A 23172-nucleotide genomic window follows, 5' to 3' on the forward strand; every position below is an offset into this window, starting at 1 on the left:
TCCCCACTTTAAGGAGAAAGCATTATATCTTCTCCATTCACATAAGGCGTTTTTGCTAGAAGTATGGAGCACATGTCTTTAGTCTGTTGAGAAGGTTCTGTTCTACTTCTAGTCTCCTGAGAGCTTTTACCATGAACAGCTGTAGAATTGAGTCCAATACTTTTTCTCCAACTAGTGACAGGATCATATGGCTTTTTCATTTCCTCTGTTAAAATGATGACTTCTGGGGGTGGATCTTCCAATGCTGAACCAACACAGCCATCCCTATAATAAAACCACTTTCTACATCCTGCCAGATCTGACTTTTAATAGTTTGTTTTGTTAAACAAATTTCTATCTACGTTCATACTTTTTTCTTCTATTATCTTTATCCAGTTTTAGGATTAGCACAATGTTGATTTCCTAAAGTGAGGGGAGAAGTGTTCCTTTTTTTCTGTGCTTTAAATGTTTGATATAATTTGTCAGTTAAAATGTATAGGAGCCTATTGTTGTCATATAGGTAGGTTTTCAAGCTAGGAATATACTTTCTTTAATAGGTGCTATTCAAATTTTCTATTTCCTCCAGAGTTAATTTCATTAATTTGTCTTCCAAGGTACTTCTTAGAAGTTATCAAATTTATTTCAAAACAGATGTTTGAAATATGCTTTCTATATTCTTTTAAATTCTGTAAAATCTGTGGTAATGTCTCCTAGATCTTGATATTATAATGTAAAAAATGTATAATTGATATTGTGTAATAGGATATAAAGGTCTAAAGGAGCAGGGGAAGTGGGAGGGGTAGGGGAAGGGAAAGAAGGGAAAAGAAAAAATATGAGAAAAGGAAAAAAATGGAAACAAAATCTTTGCAAATAGGGAAGGGTGGAGGGAGTAAAGGGAGGGCAGGGGAAGGGGAAAAAAAATAAGAACCAAGATGCTCATGTAATGGTACAAGATCCCAATGATGAATGTAACTGTATTTTACACCTAAAATGTACCAATAAACTTAATGGGGGGGATGCAAGCCCAGAAAATTAGACTCAGTGCGATTTTTAACAGGTTAGATATCTTCAGCATTAGTGCTCTGCCTATAGATAGATTTGTTATATGGCAGTGGTGGCGAACCTATAGCACATGTTATTGTGTTTTTCTTTTCTTTTTTTTTTTTTTTTTTTTGGTACCGGGGATTGAACTCAGGTCCTTGCGCTTCCGCAGCAGGCGGCGAAACCACTGAGCTAAATCCCTGGCCCGTGTTTTTCTTTTAAAACAAAGGATGTTAATTTAGAATTGTGTTTTCTAAACTAAAAAGTATTCAGGCTTAATTGTAGTATTGGCACTTTGCCATAAATGAGTGGGTTTTGGGTTGCAATTTGGCACCTGGTCTCTAAGAAATTCACCATCACTGTTACATGGTATCTATTTTGCCAGACCTCAGACTCAGTTTTCCCAAAGAAAGCTAAATACCTTACCTCCAGACTTGCTCTATTTCTCATCTGTTCATTCCCACCATCTCTTCCAGCCCTGTAGATTCAAAGCCAAAGTCCACCTAGAGTCTTTCCCCTAGCTGGATCCCTATAGCTAATTACCTTCGAAATCTGAAGATTTTACCACGCCACGTCTCCTGCAGGGAATATTAATATAACCACATAATGAAGCCATGCCCCACACGGATCCATTCTACCCAAACCATTCTGTGCTTTGTTGGTGCTTTGCGAGCTGTGTACAAATTCCTGACGCAGGTGCTAACAGGCCTAACTGGGACAATGACTGCTTTCGGTGGTCTTACTCCTCACCACCATCTGTCATCTGGCCCCAGTAACAGTCAAACCATAAATGCCTCGCCCACACGCCTCAGTGCTTAATGATCCTCCGCTCACTCTGTTTCCACAACCTGCAAGTCTCCTAGCTAGCTCTTCCAAGGCCATGAGGTCTAAGGTCACCCTGACCTGTCTGGAGTCCAGTGTAGAGCTCGGGCCTCTCACATCCTGCTCTCCTGGTGGGTCCTGATGGACCCCGCATTCTCCTGACCCCAGTACATGGTCATGTCACGTCTTACATCCGGGGTCCCTCCAGTGGACAGGACACTGTCTTAAAGATGGAGCTCAGGACATTCTGAAAATACATAGTTTAGTGCAGGAGACCAGCTTGAAACTGCACTGAGCAGGCTTTAGATACTACTGATTTGGCTTATGAACTTGACTATTGATTCAAACTATGAGTCATTCCAAGGCTTAAGTGTGAATTGTTAAATGAGCCTTTGGCTGGTGTATGGTGACAGACTTCCCGATGCCAAGGGTCACAACTGAGGTCTCAATGATCGATGAGGTTGTGATGTCTCTAATAGCAAGGAAACACTGCAGCTGAGGAATTATGACTGTGACGCCATTCTCCGAGATCAAATGTTAATGAAGATAATGCAGGTGGCTCGTTAGCTATAACCTGCAAGATAGCACAGGTGACTTGTTAATTGTGACCTGTCCTTCACTAGAATCCACAGTTACTCCCCTTTCACAGCCTAGCTCATCAGTGCATTAGTTCTGCTATTCCCTACATCTGCCTTTACGCCTCCCTTGATACGATGTATAATCATAAATACTAAATAATTAAGAGATTTTGTTCTTAGCCAGGAGAGCTAAGATCAATTCCCAGCCTTCAAGTAATAAACCACCATTCATTATTCTTTGTTCTTTGTATATTATTTTTTCATCCCCTGCTGGATCGGGCGATCGGGCATCACCCAATAACTGGTGGCTGGGCTATCAACCCAACAGTTTATGTATAAATAAGATACTATTGGAGGAGTCATGATACCACAGTTCCCTTTATTGTACCCACTGCTTTCAAACTCAAGCAAATAAATATCTTTCAGCCCCAGAACTGTGGCAGAAGGTGGGAACAGCAGTCATCAGGCAAACTGACTGCTGGTTTACACTGAATGTGCCATTACAAAACCACTCAGTCCTTGGTTTAAAGCACTTCAAGCCCAATGCCAAAGGCAGCTGTAACAAATCCTTTAATTGCTATTAGACATTTATGGCAAGGATCCTAAAAAAAATATCTTCAGTTTTTAGAGGAGCTACTCTTAAGACACTAAGATACTCTTAAGATAGTCTTAAGATACTAAGTAGGTGACAAAAACAATAAATTTGTAACTGGCTAAGAACTGCTTTTCTATAGTACAAGTGACAGAGGCAGGGTGAACATGCTGGTTGTTATTACTGTTGGTTAAACTTAAGCCCCCCAAAGTATCTGACACTCCATCACAGTGATCAACTTTTGGAGTTTTGTGATGGGTATGTTGGCATGTTTCCACCATCAACTGCCTTGAAGGATAAGAATATTCATGATCTAATGTAACAGAAAGTAGATGAGCTCCTCACAACCGATGCTTTCAGTGAGGTGAGGATCTCATAGGGAGCCAAGTTTTCCACATCTCCGCTAAGTTGTCCACAGGCTGCGCCAGCATAAGGCCTGATCCTCTGTAAACAACTGGGGCTGCCTGCTTTCTCCTTCACAACTCTGATAGTGAGTAAAGAGGCCTCTCTTCTAATTATAGAAGAAAAGTCTCTCCTCATAGTATGATTGACCAGTTTGGGTCAATGACCTAGCCTAGGACAAATGAGTTGTCCCCAGGCACCAATGTGCTTGGGCTCAGGTTGCTAGAATTGTTTCTGAAAGGGAGGTTAGAATTTTCATGGTTGGCTTAAGACTAATGAAAACCGTTTGGGGAGAGATGGACATTACTAAAAGCATATAAAGGAGGAACAGAATGGACGTTTGTAGAGTAACAGTTGTATATATGAACAGGGATTGCTGTACTGTTCAAACGATAAACATGATTGACTTTTTCAATCAAGAAACTGTAATTTTTGAGACACAAGATCGAATGGGCTTGTGCATTTGCAGAGCGATATGTTTCAAAGATGTAAATCCTGCAAAGCTGGGGACCACTGTGGTCTTCCTCAGTCCCTGATCCCTGATGCTTAGCGGGGGAGGGGGGTTTTCAAAATTGCTTTCCTGCTTGGATAAGTGACATAAGCATAACTTTCCTTGGCTTATGATGAACATTTGTACCACAACAGCATATCACACCGAAGGGGAGTCCTCAGGGCCAGGTGAACTATAAAGGGCATCAAGGGAGAGGTTTTGCAAAAGCAAACGAACCCTGCAAAGAAAAACTAAGCTGCTGCTGTTCTCCACACGAATGATGTATGATGACTCCAGCCAGCATCCATGACAGATGCTTTATGTAGTTGAAGAAATACTAATCTGTCAGTGTGTACAGCACTGCACATGACTCTGGAAGTCTGATCCATGAGCTCTGCTCCTCTGGCATCTACCACTGTCACTTTTACTCTATCAGCAGCCACGACACATGGTTCCACAAAGACATCACCCAGTGCCCCAGCCAACCGAGCTAACTGTGCTCTCCTGCTTTCCCTGGAGTCTGATGACCAAGCGAAGAGGGTCAAAGCCAGAGCTCACCACTCCAGCTGTCAGCTCCACAGACTCTGGACCATGTGGCCCCTGGGCCTCACTGACCTTCCAGGACACTGGAACTTCCCGCCTCCAAATGCCATGTAGCCATCCAAGAACACATGCTTCTCTAAATTTGCCTCTTTCCAACGTTCCTGTGGGAAGAAAACATTTTTCCCCAAATCAGTCTTATATAAATAAGCTTCACTTTATTTCTCTAGGCTAAAAATGACCTTGTACAGCTAATCCTTGCACACAAAATCTCAGGGTTGTTGGCAATTTTTCCAAGCTGTTATTAATATCAGACACAATTGTGTTTTTGGAACATGAACTTTATAAATAACAGGTTTAAAAAGAATCCTGTTAAGTGGTAAACGTAAATGATAATGTAAATCAACCACAGAATGGACCTAAGAAGAGGGAGGATATTTATAATAAGGTCTCAGGCTCTGTCACGAAATTGCTCTTGGTAATAAATTTAATCATAAGACACCAGCAGCCACCCTGTGGGAGAGACTTGGGTGTGCAGAATGGATACATCCACAGCTTTGCTGGATATTTTACCTAAATGCAGAAAATGAACTGAATGTGTACCTAAGACTCTGTTCAGCCTTGGAACTCCCTGATCATAAATGGCAGATCAATGTTTTAATTTGCTTTATTTTTATTTTGTGTATTCCCTGGAAATCAGTAACAGAAACAACTGTGTAAAGAATATGAAACAAGTCTTCTTTCAGAGCCAGGTGTATTTACTTAACACATATTTCTAGTTCCAGATAAAAATTTATTTTAAGATAGTGGATGCTTAGTCCAAAATTTTTTCTATCTGATCTGAGAATATTTTTCCCTCTACATTACAAATCTCACGTACTTTATAATTAACTTTTTGCATAGTTACCAGGTAAATATCATGTAGTCACGTAGTTAATTTATGAACTCATACTCTTTGCAAAACAAATTAAAATCAAAGGATAAGATATTGAAGCACATAACTTACAGGTCTGAATGATTCTGGATCAGGAAAATACTTTGGATTTCTATGCAGCCAAAATGGAGACAACATCAACAAGTCACCAGATGGAACTGTGTAATTCTATGGTAGAAAAGTCAGTTTTTTAAAATCTGCTTTGAAAAGTGTTTGGGTCCTTAAAAATAATGCTATAACTATATTATGGCAAAGATATAAACATTTTAAAATTTATTGTGAGGAAAAATCTAACTTTCCCATACAGGTCATCTCTATTATCCAACTTTAGCAATGACTGATTTCAAATTCTGATTATTCGACGCATGTTCATATATATTTGGTAACACAGAATGAAAACAAGATAAATGTCAAAGTTTTATAAACTAGTTTAGGTAGACTCTAGTGCAGCTTTTGATGTTTAAGGCTGACATTTGCAGCAAGTGTTCTTGATGGAAGCCACGTGTATCTCTATGTTGTGGGACAGAAACATGGGACTCAGAGAGAGGGACAATAGCCAGATTAGCACTGAAGACATGGGCAGTGTCCTGTCCCTGGGCACACTGATAGGAGTATCAGGGAAGGGGCAGTGGATTTCTTGTTTGTTTTGTTTTGGATGATTTTTCTTTTTCCTTTTGGTGGTGGTGGGGGAATCAGGCAGCAGCAATTAGTGGAGAAAGAATTTAAAGACAATTGGTTGGGAAGACAGATGAAAAAGTAAACGTGGACACTTATTTGGCTGGGTTTGTGTTTGGGGGTCACAGAGCATGTGGGACTGAGGATAAGCATGTGCTTCCTCCAACAGCAGAGCCAACACTATCCTCCCAATTCAATGATAAGAGGTTTTCACGATCTGTATAAACTATACCAAGAACTAAAAGTGGTTTCATTGTGTCTCCCTTTCATCACCATATCCAGGAACCACAGGACAAGATCTCCCAAATTTTATGATCACCAAGTACCCACCAACCTCCCTGAGTGAAGTATTTTGAAGTTCCTCCCACGCTATTTATCATAAGCCATGTCTATTTTACTCTGCATGATTTTGGCATGTCTTCATGATCGTTGCAAAATACTTCAAATTTATATATCCAAAATAGGTACACCTTACAACTAAAAATAGGCCTTTGTTTGATATGAGAGTGTGGGGTATGGGGGCAGTCATCATCTTTTAACCTAAGTGAACCCCTGTTGTCTCCAGTGGGAGTGAAACTGCTCGAGACCGGGCAATTTTGGTACCAGTAGTGCTGGAGAGCCAGATCCCAAACTGGGAAGAGGGAGACTCTGACTGGTACACTCTGACCATTTTTAAAAGGGGAGACTTGTGATATCCCAATTCTAACTGTTTATTTCACCTCCGCTGGAACTGAGGAGGAGTTTTTGGCTGGAGGGGTTATGGCTGACTCTAAAGCAGCCACAGAGGTCCCTAATGTGTGCATGGGGTGGGCTGGGGTGGCCCTGGAACAGGCCTCCAGCAGGGACAACCCCCTCTTTACCTTCTATTGACTTGTGATAATGACTGGAAGCCTGCTGATTGCTGCAGCCCGCAAATCAGGCTAGTAGAGAACAGCAGGATTCAAACAAGTCCTTAGGTACAGAATTCACATTAGCAAGAGGGAGGAGGCAAGAAAGAGGTTCCTGTTGCAGCACCAAGTACCAGGCTGATGAAGGGCAGAGAAGAAGGTCTGATCTGACTGTATCAAAGAAACACTTGGGGTAGGCAGACACCACCATGGCCAGGCTATGGAGTTGCCATCTTGGTTTATGTAACAAATGAAAAAAAGACCACAAGGAGACAACACGTCAAGATGGGCCTCTCCAGAAGAGCAAAGCAAAGGCAGGACTTCCTGTTGTCACTGAAGAACGATAGCAAGAGCCAAATGGGTACCAGAAATGTGGAGTCTTGAGGAGAACAGGGAAGTCCTACAAAGGCAAAGGTGAAGCAGAGAGGAAGGAAGGAGAGAAAGGAATCTGAGTGTCTATGAGAAGGGGACAGTAACAGTATAAAACACTTTTTAAGAGACTTGTTATGATGTACCAATCAGACAAAAGCAGTATTAAAAAACAACTATAGACCACTGTCTCTCACGAATTTAGAGGAGAGTTCCTCAACAAAATATCAAAACAAATCCAACAATTTAGGAGAAGAATTATAAGGCATGATCAAGTGCGCCTGATTCCAGGTATAAAAGGCTGATTCAGCATTGAAATATCAGTAAATGTAAGCCACAACAAACACCCAATGGGGAAAGAAGAGTCTCTTCAATAAATGGTGCTGGGAAAACTGGGCACCTCTGTGCAGCAGAAAGAAATTAGATACTTATCTCATGCCATCTGAAATAATTCAACAAGGATTAAATATAAGTTCTGAAACTGCAATACCACTATAACAAAATAGAGAGAAAGCTCCTTGATGCTGCTCTAGACAATGAGATTTTTAGATATGAGCAAAAAACTGCAGGGCAACAAAAACAAAAATGGGATTTCATTAAACTAAAAAATTTCCATACAGCCAAAGAAACATTAGACAGAATGAAGACAAAATGGGATGGGAAAATACATTTGCAAACCATGCATGTAATAAGGGGTTAATATCACAAATATATAAGTAAATCCAAGAACTCAATAGGAAAACAAATAATTAAAAATAGACAAAGGATCTAAATAAATATTTCTCAAAAGAAGTCATACAAATGGCACTAGGTATATGAAAAATGCTCGACATAATCAGGAAAATGCAAATCAAAACTGTAAAGAGGTAATGCTTCACACTCGTCAGGATTTCTGTTATCAAAAAGACAAAAAATAAAGGTTAGAGAGGAAATTTTGCCTGGCACAGTATTGGCTTGGGATGTAAATTAATATAGCCATAATGGAACATTCTATGGAAATTTCTCAAAAAGTTAAAAATAAAACTACCATATGGTCTAGCTATCCCACTACTGAGTACATATTCAAAGGATATGGAATCAGTATGTCAAAGGGATACGTACTCCTACGTTTATTCCAGCATTCTTTATAATAGCCATGATATGGAATCAACCTATGCCCATCAACAAATGAATAAATATCTCTCTCTGTCTATCTCTCTCTCTCTCTCTCTCACACACACACACACACACACACACTCTCACACACACACACACACACACACACTACTATTTAGCCTTTTAAAAGAAGCAAATCCTGTCATTTGCAACAATGTGATTAAACATGGCAGATACTATGTTAGGTAAAATAAACCAGGCACAGAACAACAAACACTACATTATTATGATTTAAATCTAAAATGTCCTGGAGAAGTCTCCTGTTTGGAGGTTTGTCCTGGTTGGAAGGTGCAGGTCACTGTGAACATGACATGGAAGGGTGTGCTTTGATCCTTGGCTTCTCCCTTCACTCTCTGCTTCCTGGCCACCATGTGGTAAACAGCTTTCCTGTCATACTATTCCACCATGCTGTTTCTGATTTGGAGCCAACTAACCATGGACTGAACCCCCGAAGCTGTGCGCCAAAATAAACTTTTTTAAGATGTGGGTGTTTGGTATTTTGTCCAGTGATGGGAAAATGACTAATATAGAAAATTGGTACCAGGAATGGGGTCATTGTTAACTGACCCTGTGGTTCAGAAGCCTTTGGAAATGGTTTGTAGGAAGAGTTTGAACAGATTTGGAGAAGCTGACTAGATAAATCCTAGAATTCTGCAAGCAGAGCTTGATGTACAATACTCGTAAGAGCTCTGAAGACCAGGATGGTGATAGAAATGTGAACAGTAAAGGCCAAGTTCAGGAGATTTCATTTGGGAATAAGGACATCATTGGCAGTTAGACAACAGGTCATACATGTTATGCTTTGACAGAAAATTTGTCTGCAAATTGTCCATATCTTGAGACTTGCAGGAGACTGAAATTAAGGGCAGTGGACTAGTTAATCCGGTGGATAAAATTTCAAGGCAGCCCAATGTTCAGGCTGTGGCTACTTTTAGCCAGTAAAAATCAGAAGAAAATGGCAGAGCTAAATGATTTGAAAAGTTTGGAGTTTTACAAGAAAGGAAATGCCTAAAAAATTAGGGCAAAGGATAGCATAGTTGCTGAAAAGGTTAGGATTAAAAAGAAGCCAGATGTCTTCAGGGGATCTTAGAAATCAATAAGAGCCTATCCATTGTGGGGTTAAAGAATTGCAAAACTGTAAACTTTTTACAGTAATTTCTCAAATTGTGAATTTTCAGAGACACAAAGCGATCTCCCATTACAAACATTCTTAGATGCAAACAAATCACGGAAGTAGTTCACATGCCTGCCAGACATTGTCATAGTTTTGCTTATGTGTGCTTACTATATAGTGTGTTAGTATAGAGGAGTACAGTGCTCAGTACAGTGCTCAATGAGAGCCCAGGGTGTCTTGAAGCAAGAGGAAAAGCAGTGGTGATATGAAGGGGACTGCTAGGAAGCACATTGCAATATACACTGTACATTTGTGTTAAAGGCGTGGAAGATTCACTTTGTCATACTTAAGAACAAATCCAACTTATGAATGAATCCATCTTAAGAACATTCTCCCAGAATGGAACTTGTCCATAAGTTGGGGATTTATTGTATCTGAAGACAGTCTTGGGATGCCTGGTCATTAAAGGCTGCCTAGGGAAGTGTATCCCTGAGTTCAGCCATGTAGGCACTCAGAGGCAACTACAGCTATGGTCCAAGGAGGCCCAGCTACTGCTTGGGCTGGCAGCAGGTGTCAGCATCATGCCTGTGATACTGGTATTTCAGACATGCAGAGTGAAACACTTATAGGGTCATCGAGGTTTCCACGCAGATTTGTAAAGAACATCTGGGAGGTCAGGGAAAAATCTGTGAGAGGGTCACAGCTCCTGCCAGTGCACCTGAGAGGGTCCTTTGTGAAGCTATGAGAGTGAAGCCAAAAGGAAAAGGGAGACCCCAGGAAGGTAGGAATGCCAGGAACATAGATCATCTACTGAGGAAAGCTGCAGGCAGTGAGCAGAGGCACCCCAAGGGAAGCCATGTGGGCTATAACTGGCGATGCCATAGGGGTGGGGCCATGCAAGTCCTTTGAAGCTCTTATTTTGACACAATGTGCCCTGGGTGCTAGACATATAGCTATAGGATTTAACATTTGCTCTGCTGGATTTTGGTCTTTGCAAACAATTCAGTTTGCAAGCAGAAGTGTTTGGCAAAACTATGCTTCCATTTGCAAACTCCACATCGGACGATGAACATGGCCAGGGCCATCTTCCCCGAGCAAACATGATCGTAGCCATTTTCCCCAAAATCATAGAATGAATTAAGTTCACAAGGTACAACTGTATTGTATTCTTGAAAGTTGCTAATAGTAAGTAAATGTTCTAACCACAAAAATGTGAGATAATACGTATCATAATAACCTTGATTTAGCCATTCCACAATGTATACATATTTCAAAACGTCCTAGTGCTTGCTTTGGCAGCATAGATACTAAAATCAAAACATGCCATATATGATAAATAGAGTGGTATCTTGGCTCACAAATTTAATTCATCCATGATTCTGAAAAAGATGAGGTCACAATTAACATGAGAAAATGAAAAAATGGAAACAAAGTCTTTGTAAATAGAAAGGCGTGGAGGGGTTGAAGGGACGGCAGGGGAATGGGGAAAAAAATAAGAATCAAGATGGATTATGTAACGGTGCAAATTTCCAATGATGAATGGCATTATATTGTATACCTAAAATATACCAATAAAATTACTTAAAAAAATAAGATGAGGTCACATTTGTGTTCGTGTGGGAAAGATGGCTGTGGTCCTGTTCATCACTGGATGGAGAGTTCTCAAACAAAAACAAAATTTTGCCAAATGCTTCTTTTTGCAAACCAAATTGTTCACAAACAAAAAGCATTTGTGAACCAAGGTACCACTGTAGATTCTTATTCAGTTAAATATAAATGGAGATTCCATAAGTCAATAACATGTCAACCTAAAAAATGAGTGAGCAAATACGTACTTTTTTTCTAGACGGATGATTATTTTAAAACAAAACCAATGCTTACCAAAATTTTCACTGGCTTCACTACTTTCCTAGTTATGACACCTGGAGCTCTTAAACGAATGGCTTCCAAAATACACCATTTAATTAGCAAGAGTTTCTTCAACTTATCCTCTGACACTGTGATCTTCTCTCTACCTGTCGAGAGAAGGAGAAGGATGGAATATGAGACCAGAAGGCGACATCCCATGGTCCTGGGCGGTCATGGCTGAGGCTCAGTACTGCCTGTGGCTGCCAAGAAAGTGCTACTTGTGCTTTTCCTTTTTTGATTTTTTTCTGCAACATGATGGATGCACATCTGACTTTGGTTCTCACAGACCCAATGCTATCAAGTGGAGAAAATCCCTGTCAGGAACATATTCAGTTTCCTCCTCTCATCCCTGTTGCCCAGGTTCTCCTTCCATGAAAGGAGAACGCAGTTGAAGAGGTAAGGCTGGCACTGAAAGCGCAACGCTGAAGCCATGAGAAGCCACCTAGCTTTCTTTCTCCATGTTCTCCCCACCAGGTCGTTTTTCTTTTTAAATTATTCATCTCAGAAGCCCCAACAGAGCATTAGGGTAGGGCAGCAAGGCACAGGGAACTCCGCTGGCACGATGCGGGCCCCTGGTCTAGAGGTGCATGGAACTTCCCTAAAGTGACTCGCACACCACAGTATTTAGACTGAAGGGACCTGGAAAGGGAGCACAGGTCAGTCTTGTGTCAACCAAAGTATGGTCTGTGCCTTTCAGCCTGATCAGACAGTTGAGGTAATGATATGTCAGTCACAACACATACCGTACACCTTTACACCTGTGTGGCCTAATCCACAAATAGCTGCTAAGAACCAACAGACATTATTATCAACTGAAAACCATCTTGATATGCCATGAAATGACAGTGACACTACAAATTTCACTTTATACTTTTCCTGAACTATCCCTGTATTTCCCTAAGCTAATTCAGAAAAATAATTTAGAAAAGCCATAGCTGGAATTAGGAAATGTATCTTTGAAGTGATTGAGACTTTTGCATATGTAGCAGAGATCCTTACTAATCTCTACTGCTTGGCACTTACTGGAGAGTAAAGTGCTAAGCACTGCAAGAGACAAGAAAGTTAACTGGCAGGAGCCCTTTATCCTCATGCATTATAGATTCTAACTAAAGACAGTGTTTAAATGAGAAATGTGGAGGCTGTGATTTGTAGATTATTTGGGGATGACATGCAAACTTAGAGCAGTGCCTAGCATGTGGTAAAGGCTCAATACAAGGAAATGTTTTGGGTTTTTTTGGTACCAGAGATCGAACTTGGGTCCTTGTGTCTGCACAGCAGTCGGCAACACCACTGAGCTAAATCCCCAGCCCCACAAGGAAATGTTTATCATTATTGTACCCTCATGAAATGAAAGCAGTGATTCTATAGAAACTGTATCTTCCTGATCTACTCTTATTTTCATAGATGATATTTTTTCCCTCAAACCAACCCAGCTTCCCTCCTTTGTTCCTTCCTCCCTCCATCCTTCTCTCCCTCCCTTCCTCTCTTTCTGCAGAACTAGACACTGAATGCAGGCCGTTGTGCATGCTAGAGAAGTGCTCTACCCTGGAGCCACACCCCAGCCATTCCTACACAGCACAGGGCTGAGTCCCACACTAGCTAGAGACCCTGTCTGAGGGACTCTTCCACTCACTCTGCTGTGGTGTGGGTGTAGTTTGTCCTCCAAGGTCCATGAGCTTGAAGCCAGGTCGGCAATGTGCTATACTGAAAGGTGAGGTGACTTCTGGTGACAGGTGACTGTGTCAGAACCTCTCTCCCAAAGGGATTAGTGCCCACCTTGCAGGACTGGGTTAGTAACTTAGAGAACAGTTGCTGCAGAGCATGGCCACCATGTGCTTGGTCTCTTTCGCACCAAGTTTTTCACTTCTCTGCCATGTCATGATACAGCCAGGGGACTCTGGCCAGATGTACTCTATTTGACCTCTTCACTATCATAGTCCAGAGCCAAGTGAATCTCTTCTCTTTCAGACTTCTACAGCCTCAGGCATTCTGTTATAGCAACCCAGGTCTGGCAGGAGGTCTGCAGGTGCTGAGCCGGGGATGAGGGGGAAATGGGTGGCTCTGGGCAGTACTGTGGGACAGAACCCTAACTCCAGGCAGCTGGTGTTGGAACTGGGTTAAATTCTTGGATACCCCGATGGTGTCTGACTGAAGAGACCTGTAGGACTGCTTGGTATGGAAAACCAATGCATCTAGCATAATCTAACATTTTCACTTTAGTGAGTAGAGCCCATCTCTCCTTCTAACCTTATTCCACACTCAATCATGGAGTCACAGTAACCTATAATTTACCCAATCTCCACCTCATGCACTTAGCTCACCTCAAAATGGGAATGCTAAAAATGTCTGCCCTGTAAGGTTCCTGTCAGGATTAAAAAAGCCAAGATATTTAAGTTCTTACACTGAGAGCTGGCAAGTGGCAAAAACTCAGTATGTAACTCATCACGTTATTCATTCCTCCACCTTTCCCTGCTCTTTGAAAAGCAGGCTCCCTCCCATTCTTCAGGCCTTTGCTAAAAGATCTCCTCTCTGACCACCATGGCAAACATCTCCCCGATCACTATCAGAGCACTTTATCTCCTTATAGTTCTTATTGATATATCAATTGATTTGGCTAACTGCTTATTGTTGCCCCCTCTAAATAAGGCATGATTCTATTAGTTCAGCATCTCGTTTCTTTTTTCATTTGATGCACACCCGGTATCCAACACAGAGCCTGGTACATGCGGGGGAGGGGGTGCTCCATACATTTCTATTAAATGGATAAATGGGTGAATGAATGGAAGAATGTCTAACATGGGGGAAATGAAGACCAACAAAAACATCTGTAGTTTGTGTAAGGGCAACAGAAGAAATATAAGGAAGTCAAATCGGAAAGACATTTCTGAAGAAGAATTTGAATTGTTTATTTTTTGTGGTACTGGGGATTGAACCTAGGGCCTTTGCACTGAGCTGTATCCCCAGCCACTGAACCTTGTGATCCTTCTGCATCAGCCTCCTAGAGTGCTGGGATTACAGATGTACAACTACTCTGGGGTGAAAATTTTTAAATAAAAAAGAGTTTAGTAAAAAGGCTGTGTATACCAGATCAGTGCTTCTCTGGCCAGGCATCCATAGCCTGAGCTCCCCATGACATGGATACTGCAGATCCAGGGACCACACTGCAAGGAATGCAGAGCTGGAGTCAAAGAAGTAGAAGATACCCTCGGATTATGTCAATCAAATGTTCTAGGCTCAAGGCAGTTCTTATGACCGGCTTCAAAATTATTCTTTTAAAAAAAAATAGGTAAACATATTTAGTGGGTAAAAATTATTTAAATCAGAAATTCTGAGTGCAGATACTGACCCTAAAAGCCACTAGCTTTTATTAGCCTGAACATACAATGGCTTTTATTTCTTATGAAGCACCATAAAACTAGAAAATGTGATGACCAACTCTGATGGAACTCTTGAATTAGCCAGGACTTCAGAAATGGACCACAATGCCATCATTTTCATAGCTACAAAGGTGCCATTTTCACTGGAGCAGGACTGCCAAGGTGCTTCCACAGAAACCTGTGCATTCCGGCCTTGTTCTTCCCTATATGAGACCACAGCCAAAGGCATGCGAATGTGAGTATGGGCAGCAGGCCAGTTCCACTGCACGGTCTCCTCCTGTAAATGTCCATTTGCCAACAGAAACAGCAACACCCACTCATTTGTATATGGCCTATGGCTGTTTCTGCTCTACACTGGCAGCATTAAGAAGCTACAGAGACCTTATAGTCCATAAAGCTTAAAATATTTACTATCTGGTCTTATATAGAAAAAGCTTGCCCCTGCCTCAGGAAGACAAAGGGAACAAGCTATTGCTTTGCTATTCATTGTACCTTCTATTACCCAAGTCCAGGTTGTATCTCAGCATGTGAATTTTATAATAGTCCACAGCTGGTGCAGTCTTCACTGCTCTTACCTTTTCTATGACCAAGTCAACCACATAATGTCTTGCATGGCATCTGAATAACTGTGTGAAATATGGTTATTTTACAAGGTAAATACAGACCACTTCTTAGAGGAAGAAGTATCTCTGTTTAGTACTCATTACTAAATGGACTTCAAAAGAGGAAACAAGGCAAAAAATGTTAAGAAAATCCATTTCCTGATACTCAACTTCTGTATTTACTCTTTCCTAAAATGGACCTATCTAATAAAACACCATGGTTGTGTTCCCCCGCCCACACACATTGATCACCCCTTCCCTACTTCACAATACATTTTTTGCCTCTCAGCCTTCCTGATTTTTAATCTGCTACATTTCCCCTGAGGTACAAACATCTCTTGAGTACCTGATAAAAAGGGGTGGTTAGATAACACAGGGCACTGAAGGAAAAGCCCTTGAGCGCAAAGTGGGGCAGGCACAGGAGGGAAGTCCTGACAGCAGACCGGTCTCTCTCATCTTCTGACCACGCAGTCCTGCCCACAGACCACCCATCTGCTCCTGTGTCCAATATTCCGGAACCATGGTGAAGGAGCAGGCTGTGTGTGACCACAACATACAGCAGCATGGTTATTCCTACTGAAAAGGGCCAGAGGAATCATTCTGTTGGAAAATGGGTTGGACTGGGGGATTAGTCTGGTAACAAGGACTGCTTTGGGAATTTAGTAATAGGGCAGCCGTTTTTCATAACTGAATGAACTAAATCACTTTTCCTATAACAAACGACTTTATTATAAATAACAAATGACTTTTGTTATTTAAAGGTTTTAAATAGACTAAGAGCATGTAGGCAATATATGAGGCGGGAGATCCTTTGGAAATATTTAAACATAGGGTAAAAAATACTAGTCATCAACTTAACATTGAGATAAAAAATTCGTTTGGAATGTACTTGAGAGAGGAAGGAAGGAAGGAAGGAGGGAAGGGAGGGAGGGAGGGAAGAAGGCAGACAGGCACTGCCTAATGGCACATGTTGCAATACAGCTCTGTGGCAGAAACCCTGAACGAGCAGAGAGAGATGGAGATGAAAGGCCCGAGCTGGGGTGTGCGCTAGGTGAGGAAGATGAGCGTGGAGATTTCTGACAGAGGGGCCGAGCTCCATGGCAGGTGACTGGTGACCTGGCAGGTCAGTGAAGAAGCTCTGGGGCTGAATGGCAATGGGACTTTTAAGCTGTTTCTGGAGCCAATGTGACTTTTCCCTTTCCTTGCATCATATTTTTAATAGTCTAATAAAGTTAGGTATTCATGGACTTTAACAGCGGGGAAATGAAGATGTGGGTGATGTCCAGTGAGATAATGCCATGCACAAAGAGTCAGGGCACGCCAAGGGGGAAGGCAGCAGATGCAGAACCCAGCAAATGGAGGAAGCCTCCATGTCCTGCAGCCTCTCCCATCTCTCCCTCCAGAGTCCCAGAAATCTGAGATGGGGCTCAGCCCAATTTCATCTTCCTCTTAAAAACCAAGGGGGTCCCAGCAAGCGAGGACACTTGACAAATGGACATTACAAATAAATTAGCAGCAACCTACAGTTCAGATTCTAGATCTCATTTTTTTCTCCAAAAACCTATTTAGAGCATCTACACTGGAGAGACTCACCGAACATTCCTTCTATGTTTTTTGGGATTTTTTTGGTACCAGGGATTGAATTCGGGACCTTGCGCTTGCGAGGCAGGCGGCGGGACTGCTGAGCTAAATCCCTGGCCCACCTTCTACATTCTTAGAATTTTAATTTCCTGCAGCCAGAGGACACAGAAAAGGAATACTTTTCTACTTGGCCAGGCACAAATGATAAGCGAAGGTCCAGGTTTACACTGGCAGTCAGATCTGAGCTCCAAAGCGACCCAACTCGTCTAAGACAGGGCTCATTCTGGCTCTGAAATAAAGTTTGCACTGCAGTAATGGTGAAGTTTCTGACCTCACTTAGAAAAATTTTTTTAAAATTTGTATTATATTTTATTGTTAGACTACTTGTATGAGGAAGTATAGTTTATATTGTATTATATAATATAGAAACAAAAGCTTGTTTTGAGTTGAAACTATTTAAAACTCTGACATTTAAATGTTTGGGAGATACTACACTTGAAAAATAAATGTTTTGATCAAATATTTTTGGTTTCTTAAATCCCAGTGTAATATGGGACAAATAGAGTAGAATTCTGGAACCAGGTGAAGAACAAGGGAAGATAATAAGTTTTCAAGTATCTTTAGGACAAAAGACCTTGGTTGGTAGGACACTTAGAAGTGGCCAGTTCCCATAGAGTGCCGATTCTGATGCACATCTGTGTTCTGTTCTTTCAGCTCAGTGACTCTAAAATTAGAAGGCGCCACTTGGAAGAATCCCAAGGTAATCATCAGAAGGACCACAGCAGGAGATGACCAAGAAAGCTACTATGGGTGATCTGGGGTTAAATTTAGAAACCATCTGTTTAACTCTTGGCATAAATGCATTAAAACCAAACCATAGGATATTTGAAACCAAATAAAAGGATGATTCATGTATTCAGAAACAGCAAAAGAAGTTTCTAAAATATTATGTGTAGTTTTGAGACTAAACAGTCATGATGATAGAACACAGCTACAATCAATTACATTTGTTAATCTAACATAATAGACTGAGACTCTATTACTCATTCATTGATTCATGTAACATCAATTTGCCACACACTTGCTATATGTGAACCCACCTGGGTGCTGTGGAGCACAGAGGAGAGAAGCTCATGTAAAGGCCACTGAATCTCACAAACATTTGGGATCCTTTCACTCATTCAAGACCACCTGTCAGCTAATCCAGCCTCAGGGAGGTCAATGCATCTGAGGAGACAGGCTCAAAGTGTCAGGCAGCCTTCAAACCTAGGTCTGTCTACACTGAGGGTCTGGATTTGCTAAGATGCATGCTGCTCCCCCAAGAGGGGAGAAGAAAGAGACAGACAAGGCCAATGCTGCGAAGCAATGTGCACACAAGGATGCAAACAAACTCTGGCCATCAATGGCTGTTCTAAGTTCCACAGGCAAGGACCCAGGTATTACTGGAGTCTACCCCTCCATCCCTCCTTCTTGGGATGGAATCTCAACCATGCCCAAAAGGATGGGTAGAAGTCACCTGGGCAGAAAGAAACTGAACAAATTCCAAAATTTATCATGAGAACATGATTTCTTAGACTTAAGGAAAAGAGTTAAATAAAATCACTAAAGGAAGCCCTTTGACAGATGCCTGCTTTGCTTTCTTAATAATTCAAGCCCTTTTCCTTATACACACAGAGACACACCTACATGGTAAACACATAAAAATAGGTTAAAATTATTTCTGTAGTCCTGCAATAACATGATGCTAGGACTTAACTAATAACTTTGGGGAGATAATCCAAGCTGTGACCTTTGCTGAGTCATCAGACCTTTTCAGACCTTGTCCGGCAGAGGCCGCAGCAGAACATGTCTGCCCCCAAAGGAAAGCCAAGTGTCTAAGCCACCATGAGGGACACAGAGAGAGAAGGAAAGGCAAATGGAGAAATCCCTCTAACATCTGATGAGCGCATTCCCGCACAGCCCTCCGCTCTTTTCTTTGAAAGCTCACGTCCTCAGTTCTGTTTGCCCTCAGCGTTCTGGTTGCTCTTTGCATAGTCACAGCACGGCTTGCTTCAAATCCGCAAAGCAGAAGGTCACAGCACACACTCGGGCAAGTGACCCCCAGGTAAAAGCACATGGGGCACCCTCTGAAAAACAAGTGTACCGATGAGGAACCTTCAGGAAAGATCCCGACAAAATTCGGTTGGGCAGTCTCCTTTCTCAATTTTACAATAACAGTTTCTGTTTGAAAAATATCAAATAAAAGAAGTTGGTGTTTACTTTGGACTGCCATTTCAAAAACTTGTGTGAGAGCTTTGAAAAAAATACAGTATTTCTATGACTTCCACATAAAAATAATGAAGCAAGGACTCAACTGCTGTCAGAGGACAAAGGTAGGAAGCTATTTAGTTTTCTGGCTTATTTTCTCAACCAGAGACCTCAAGATAACCCCTAAAAATTCAGTTTTTAGAGAAGACAAAGCAAGAGAGAAGCAGTAAATAAGAATTTACAGTATTCCAGAGGCAATGGAAAAAGAAGAATCTTATCTTCCTCCTTTCATCTCAGGAATTTAATAAACAATGTAAGTAATGTTCAAGAATTCCATTTTAAAACATACCTACTGTTTCAGAAATGCTTTTATATTTACAAAACAGCTGTTTTCTTCGCAGAATAAAACCCACTTTCACTGGAAAAGATTAGCACATCTCACACAGGGAGAGTAACAGTGGATACAGATGTCTTGAAGTAGACCATAGATTCACAATAGGTTTCCTATGTCAAATGATCCCACTGTAGTCATTTATAGGGAGTAAGAAAGGGCTGGTTAGAGGTTTATGGGACTTTTTAGTGAGATAAAGATTTACTTGCTATCTCCCCTATGGGTAAAGCAATAAAACTCTTTTTATGTTTGTTTTAATTTTGAAAAGGCACACTGTGGAACTGATCTTTCTTTGATACCTGGAAAGGAAACCTCAAAGACCCTGATGATCTTTTCCTTCTCCAAATGTTTATTTCACTCTCTTCTAAGAGGCAATGGGAAGATACCAGCATTGAGGAGCAGAGACAGGCAAGGATGGGAGAAGAGGAGACAGTGAAATAATGAGTCAGCAAGCCAGGTCACAGGGCTGAGGAGGCTGAGCCGGGGGACACCTAACAGGGACCTGGCTCTTCCCAGTGTGGCTGATTCTGCTCTGGGAGGGGCCTCCCCAGGGAGCAGGAGCCACAGGACCAGACCAAGGAACACCAGCAAATGCCCACGTCCTCCTCCACACAGTAGGGGTGACTCTGGATTTAGGCCGTCTGGAGACATACAACAGGAATTTACTGGGCACCTAAAATAATTATGGAATAAAAATGATTTTCCTAATAGCAAAAAAAGGACAATTCATTGAAGAAAGAGTAGGATGAGCTCCTGAAGATTAGTGCTCAGAAACCTCCTGAATATGAAGAAAAGACCAATAGAAGGGGTCACTCCTGGAGCCCCAAGGTGAGGACGCCTTGCGGAGGATCAGATATCTTCCGCCCCCGTGTCAGGAGACCCTTTAAAAATGCAACACAAACATCAGAATTCTCGGCACTTGGCAAATATTTACTTTATGGAAAAATCTCTATATATTATTTGTTTTTCCCCTTACAACACATTAACCTTTTCTGTCACTATAATTGTGCATTATTATACATTTCTGCAGGAGAAAATGTCTGTGAGACAAATACTACGTCCCAGCTACAGGCGAATCCAAGGGAGAGTGGGGGTGAGGAAGTGTGCGGAGGAGAAGCGCACAGTGGCTGGGACGCTGCTGCCCTACAGGTCAGCGCTGCCCGGTAGGCCCTGCTACGCGGGCTCTTTCCCCCACTGCAGGTCTGCAGAGTCTTACTCCACTGCATCACTTGGAAACTTTCACCCCAAGGATTTGAAACAGAATAAAACATAACGTTTTCCCTATCATTTTTTTTTTACTTTTGAAAGTCACTATTATGAATTTGATTTTTTTGTTGACAATGGTGAACAAAGGTCATGTGGCTCAACTGTTTTTCCTGTGCCAATATTCTTGTGCACCTGTTCTCTTAGAGCAGTTTTACAATAAGCTCTAATACCTTACCACACGATGGTCTTATTCATTTATACATCTGATAGTTCTTATTTAGGATCACAGTTACTCTTCTATGTAAACTTTAAAGTCATTTAGGGAAATAAACCCCTTAGAATTCTCATTATAATTAATTAAATGCACAGCACTTTACCAAGGGCTCACATTTTCATGACAGTGAATCTTCCCACTCGAGGTAGTGTGCTTTATTCCTTATTTGGGTTTTTTAAAAGATACTCTTAAAATTATTTTTTGTAAATGTTATAGTTTCCCTCATGTAACTCCTGCCTGAACCTGATTTCTGCATGAAAGAAAAACAGCAGCTAAGTGAGCAGGAAGGGGAAGTGTAAGATGCAAATGAAGGCCAGAAGAGCAGCTGAAGGGAGCTGTGAACACCAATGGGGGAAAGCAGGGGATAAGCCTGGACACCAGGATGGCACTGGGGCTCGGGGACCCCAGCAGGGCCTGGCAGCCACACCCCCACGCCCACCCCAGCCACCAGCTTCTTCCAAACATTGCGGTTATTTCTGAGCTTCTAATTCCAGTTCTTGTAACTTCTCCTGGCATCCGAAGGATCCAGGAAGAAACTTTAACATCAGAGACACACATCCCTGTGGAGGGTCCTAAGCAGTAACCCCTAGGAAGCAGCCCTGCCGGCTGCTTCGGCATAACATTCATGGCAGACTGAGTCTGAAAGAGGCAGTGATAAGAGGGGGGGGGGGGACACAACCATGACATGAGGATGCAGCCTGGCTCAGCACAGATTATTTCACCGCCACAGATAAGGACAGCAACAGCCCCGGCGCCCCCGCCCTGCCCATCCACACGTGCACAAGCAACATCCCAGTCCCGTTCTGCCCCTTGCAAAGAAGCCCAGTGCACTATGCCAATAACCATGCAAGATTCTCCTCGCAGAAAAGGGTGTCTCCTGCTAGTCACCAGTTTTACTCTCTATATTAATTGAGATTTTTGATTTCTCTGTTGACTAAAAGATAAAATGGAGCCTGCTTCACAATCCTGATGCTGTTTTCAAGGAATAATTTATACTAAATATAGGGGAGAGGACATTGCCTGACTGGGACAACAGTAGATGCAAATGACCTGCAGCTCTCATAGGACCGATAGCTGTCAATGGCCTCATAACTTGGCACATATGTTATATTGTTTGTTCCAAGAAAAACAAATCACGTATTATTTTTATAGCCACACGCATGATTTGACAGATGAAGACTTTCTAAAACACTTTCTTCTGTACACAGGTCAGGAAGCTGAGCTCTCTATTCGGACTCATTTCCACTTGTTCAAACAGATGATGAATCTGAATGGAGAAGCTCAACACAATAACCCCAACTCACAGTTCCTAAATCCCCTAGTCTCCAACAACTGCCAAGAGTTTCTGTTTTTCACAACCCTTTGGGAGCGACCTTTCCCTGATCTCCACGCACCATGGGAGCTGTTATGTAATACATGCACCACGTGATTTTAAATTGGGAAAACCCTGAATTCCAGATCCATGCCTTGCACACCAACTGAGGCAAGGGGCCAGGCTACTGGAGGGAACTTAGGCAAGTCACGATTTCTCCTGTTCCTACTTCCTCATTTAGAAAAAAAGAACAGTGGACCAGAGGGCCTCTCAAGAACTTGACCGTAGTTAAATTCTAGGATTCTACCTCATTTCTAGGATTCTAGGTTTATACACTGAAACACATAACATATATGCAACTTTGAATTACGTTGAACTTCTATGAAAGTAAAGGTATTTAGCTTTGCAATTATGTTAGCCAGCTTTCTATTACTATAACAAAGTATCTGAGATGATTAACTTATAAAGTATGAACACGTATATTTGGGCGCACAGCTCAAAACCGGGCAGACCCACTGCCTTCACACTCTGGGGTGCACAGAGGACAATAGTGGAATGTGTGGCAGTGCAAACTACTCACCACAGGGCAGGAAGCAGAAGTGGAAGAGGAAAAGACCCGGAAAAGACCACCAGGCCTTCCAGCCCCTGGCTCTCAGTAACCAAGGATCTCCCACTAGGTCATTGTTAAAGGCTCCA

At 41.9% G+C, this 23172-nt stretch overlaps 1 protein-coding gene across 4 annotated transcripts in view; it reads right to left on the minus strand.

Moving 5' to 3' along the window:
- Cyp39a1 (cytochrome P450 family 39 subfamily A member 1) overlaps window positions 1-23172 on the minus strand; it is a 53444-nt gene that overhangs the window by 12411 nt on the left and 17861 nt on the right. For 3 of the 4 annotated variants that reach the window (XM_004846414.4, XM_004846415.4, XM_004846416.4), the window contains exons 8-10: window positions 11460-11593; window positions 5451-5546; window positions 4520-4608 (exon numbers count right to left, since the gene is read on the minus strand). In XM_004846414.4, coding sequence (XP_004846471.2) covers window positions 4520-4608; window positions 5451-5546; window positions 11460-11593 — 319 coding nt within the window. Of the gene's footprint in view, window positions 1-1181; window positions 2417-4519; window positions 4609-5450; window positions 5547-11459; window positions 11594-23172 lie in introns of those variants that run through there. The other variant, XM_004846417.4, reaches the window with a different exon arrangement.

Source organism: Heterocephalus glaber, unplaced genomic scaffold (assembly GCF_053883595.1).
Source record: "Heterocephalus glaber isolate CG9 unplaced genomic scaffold, H.glaber_assembly_v1.0 deba00001497, whole genome shotgun sequence".
In the NCBI taxonomy this organism is placed as follows: domain Eukaryota; kingdom Metazoa; phylum Chordata; class Mammalia; order Rodentia; family Bathyergidae; genus Heterocephalus; species Heterocephalus glaber.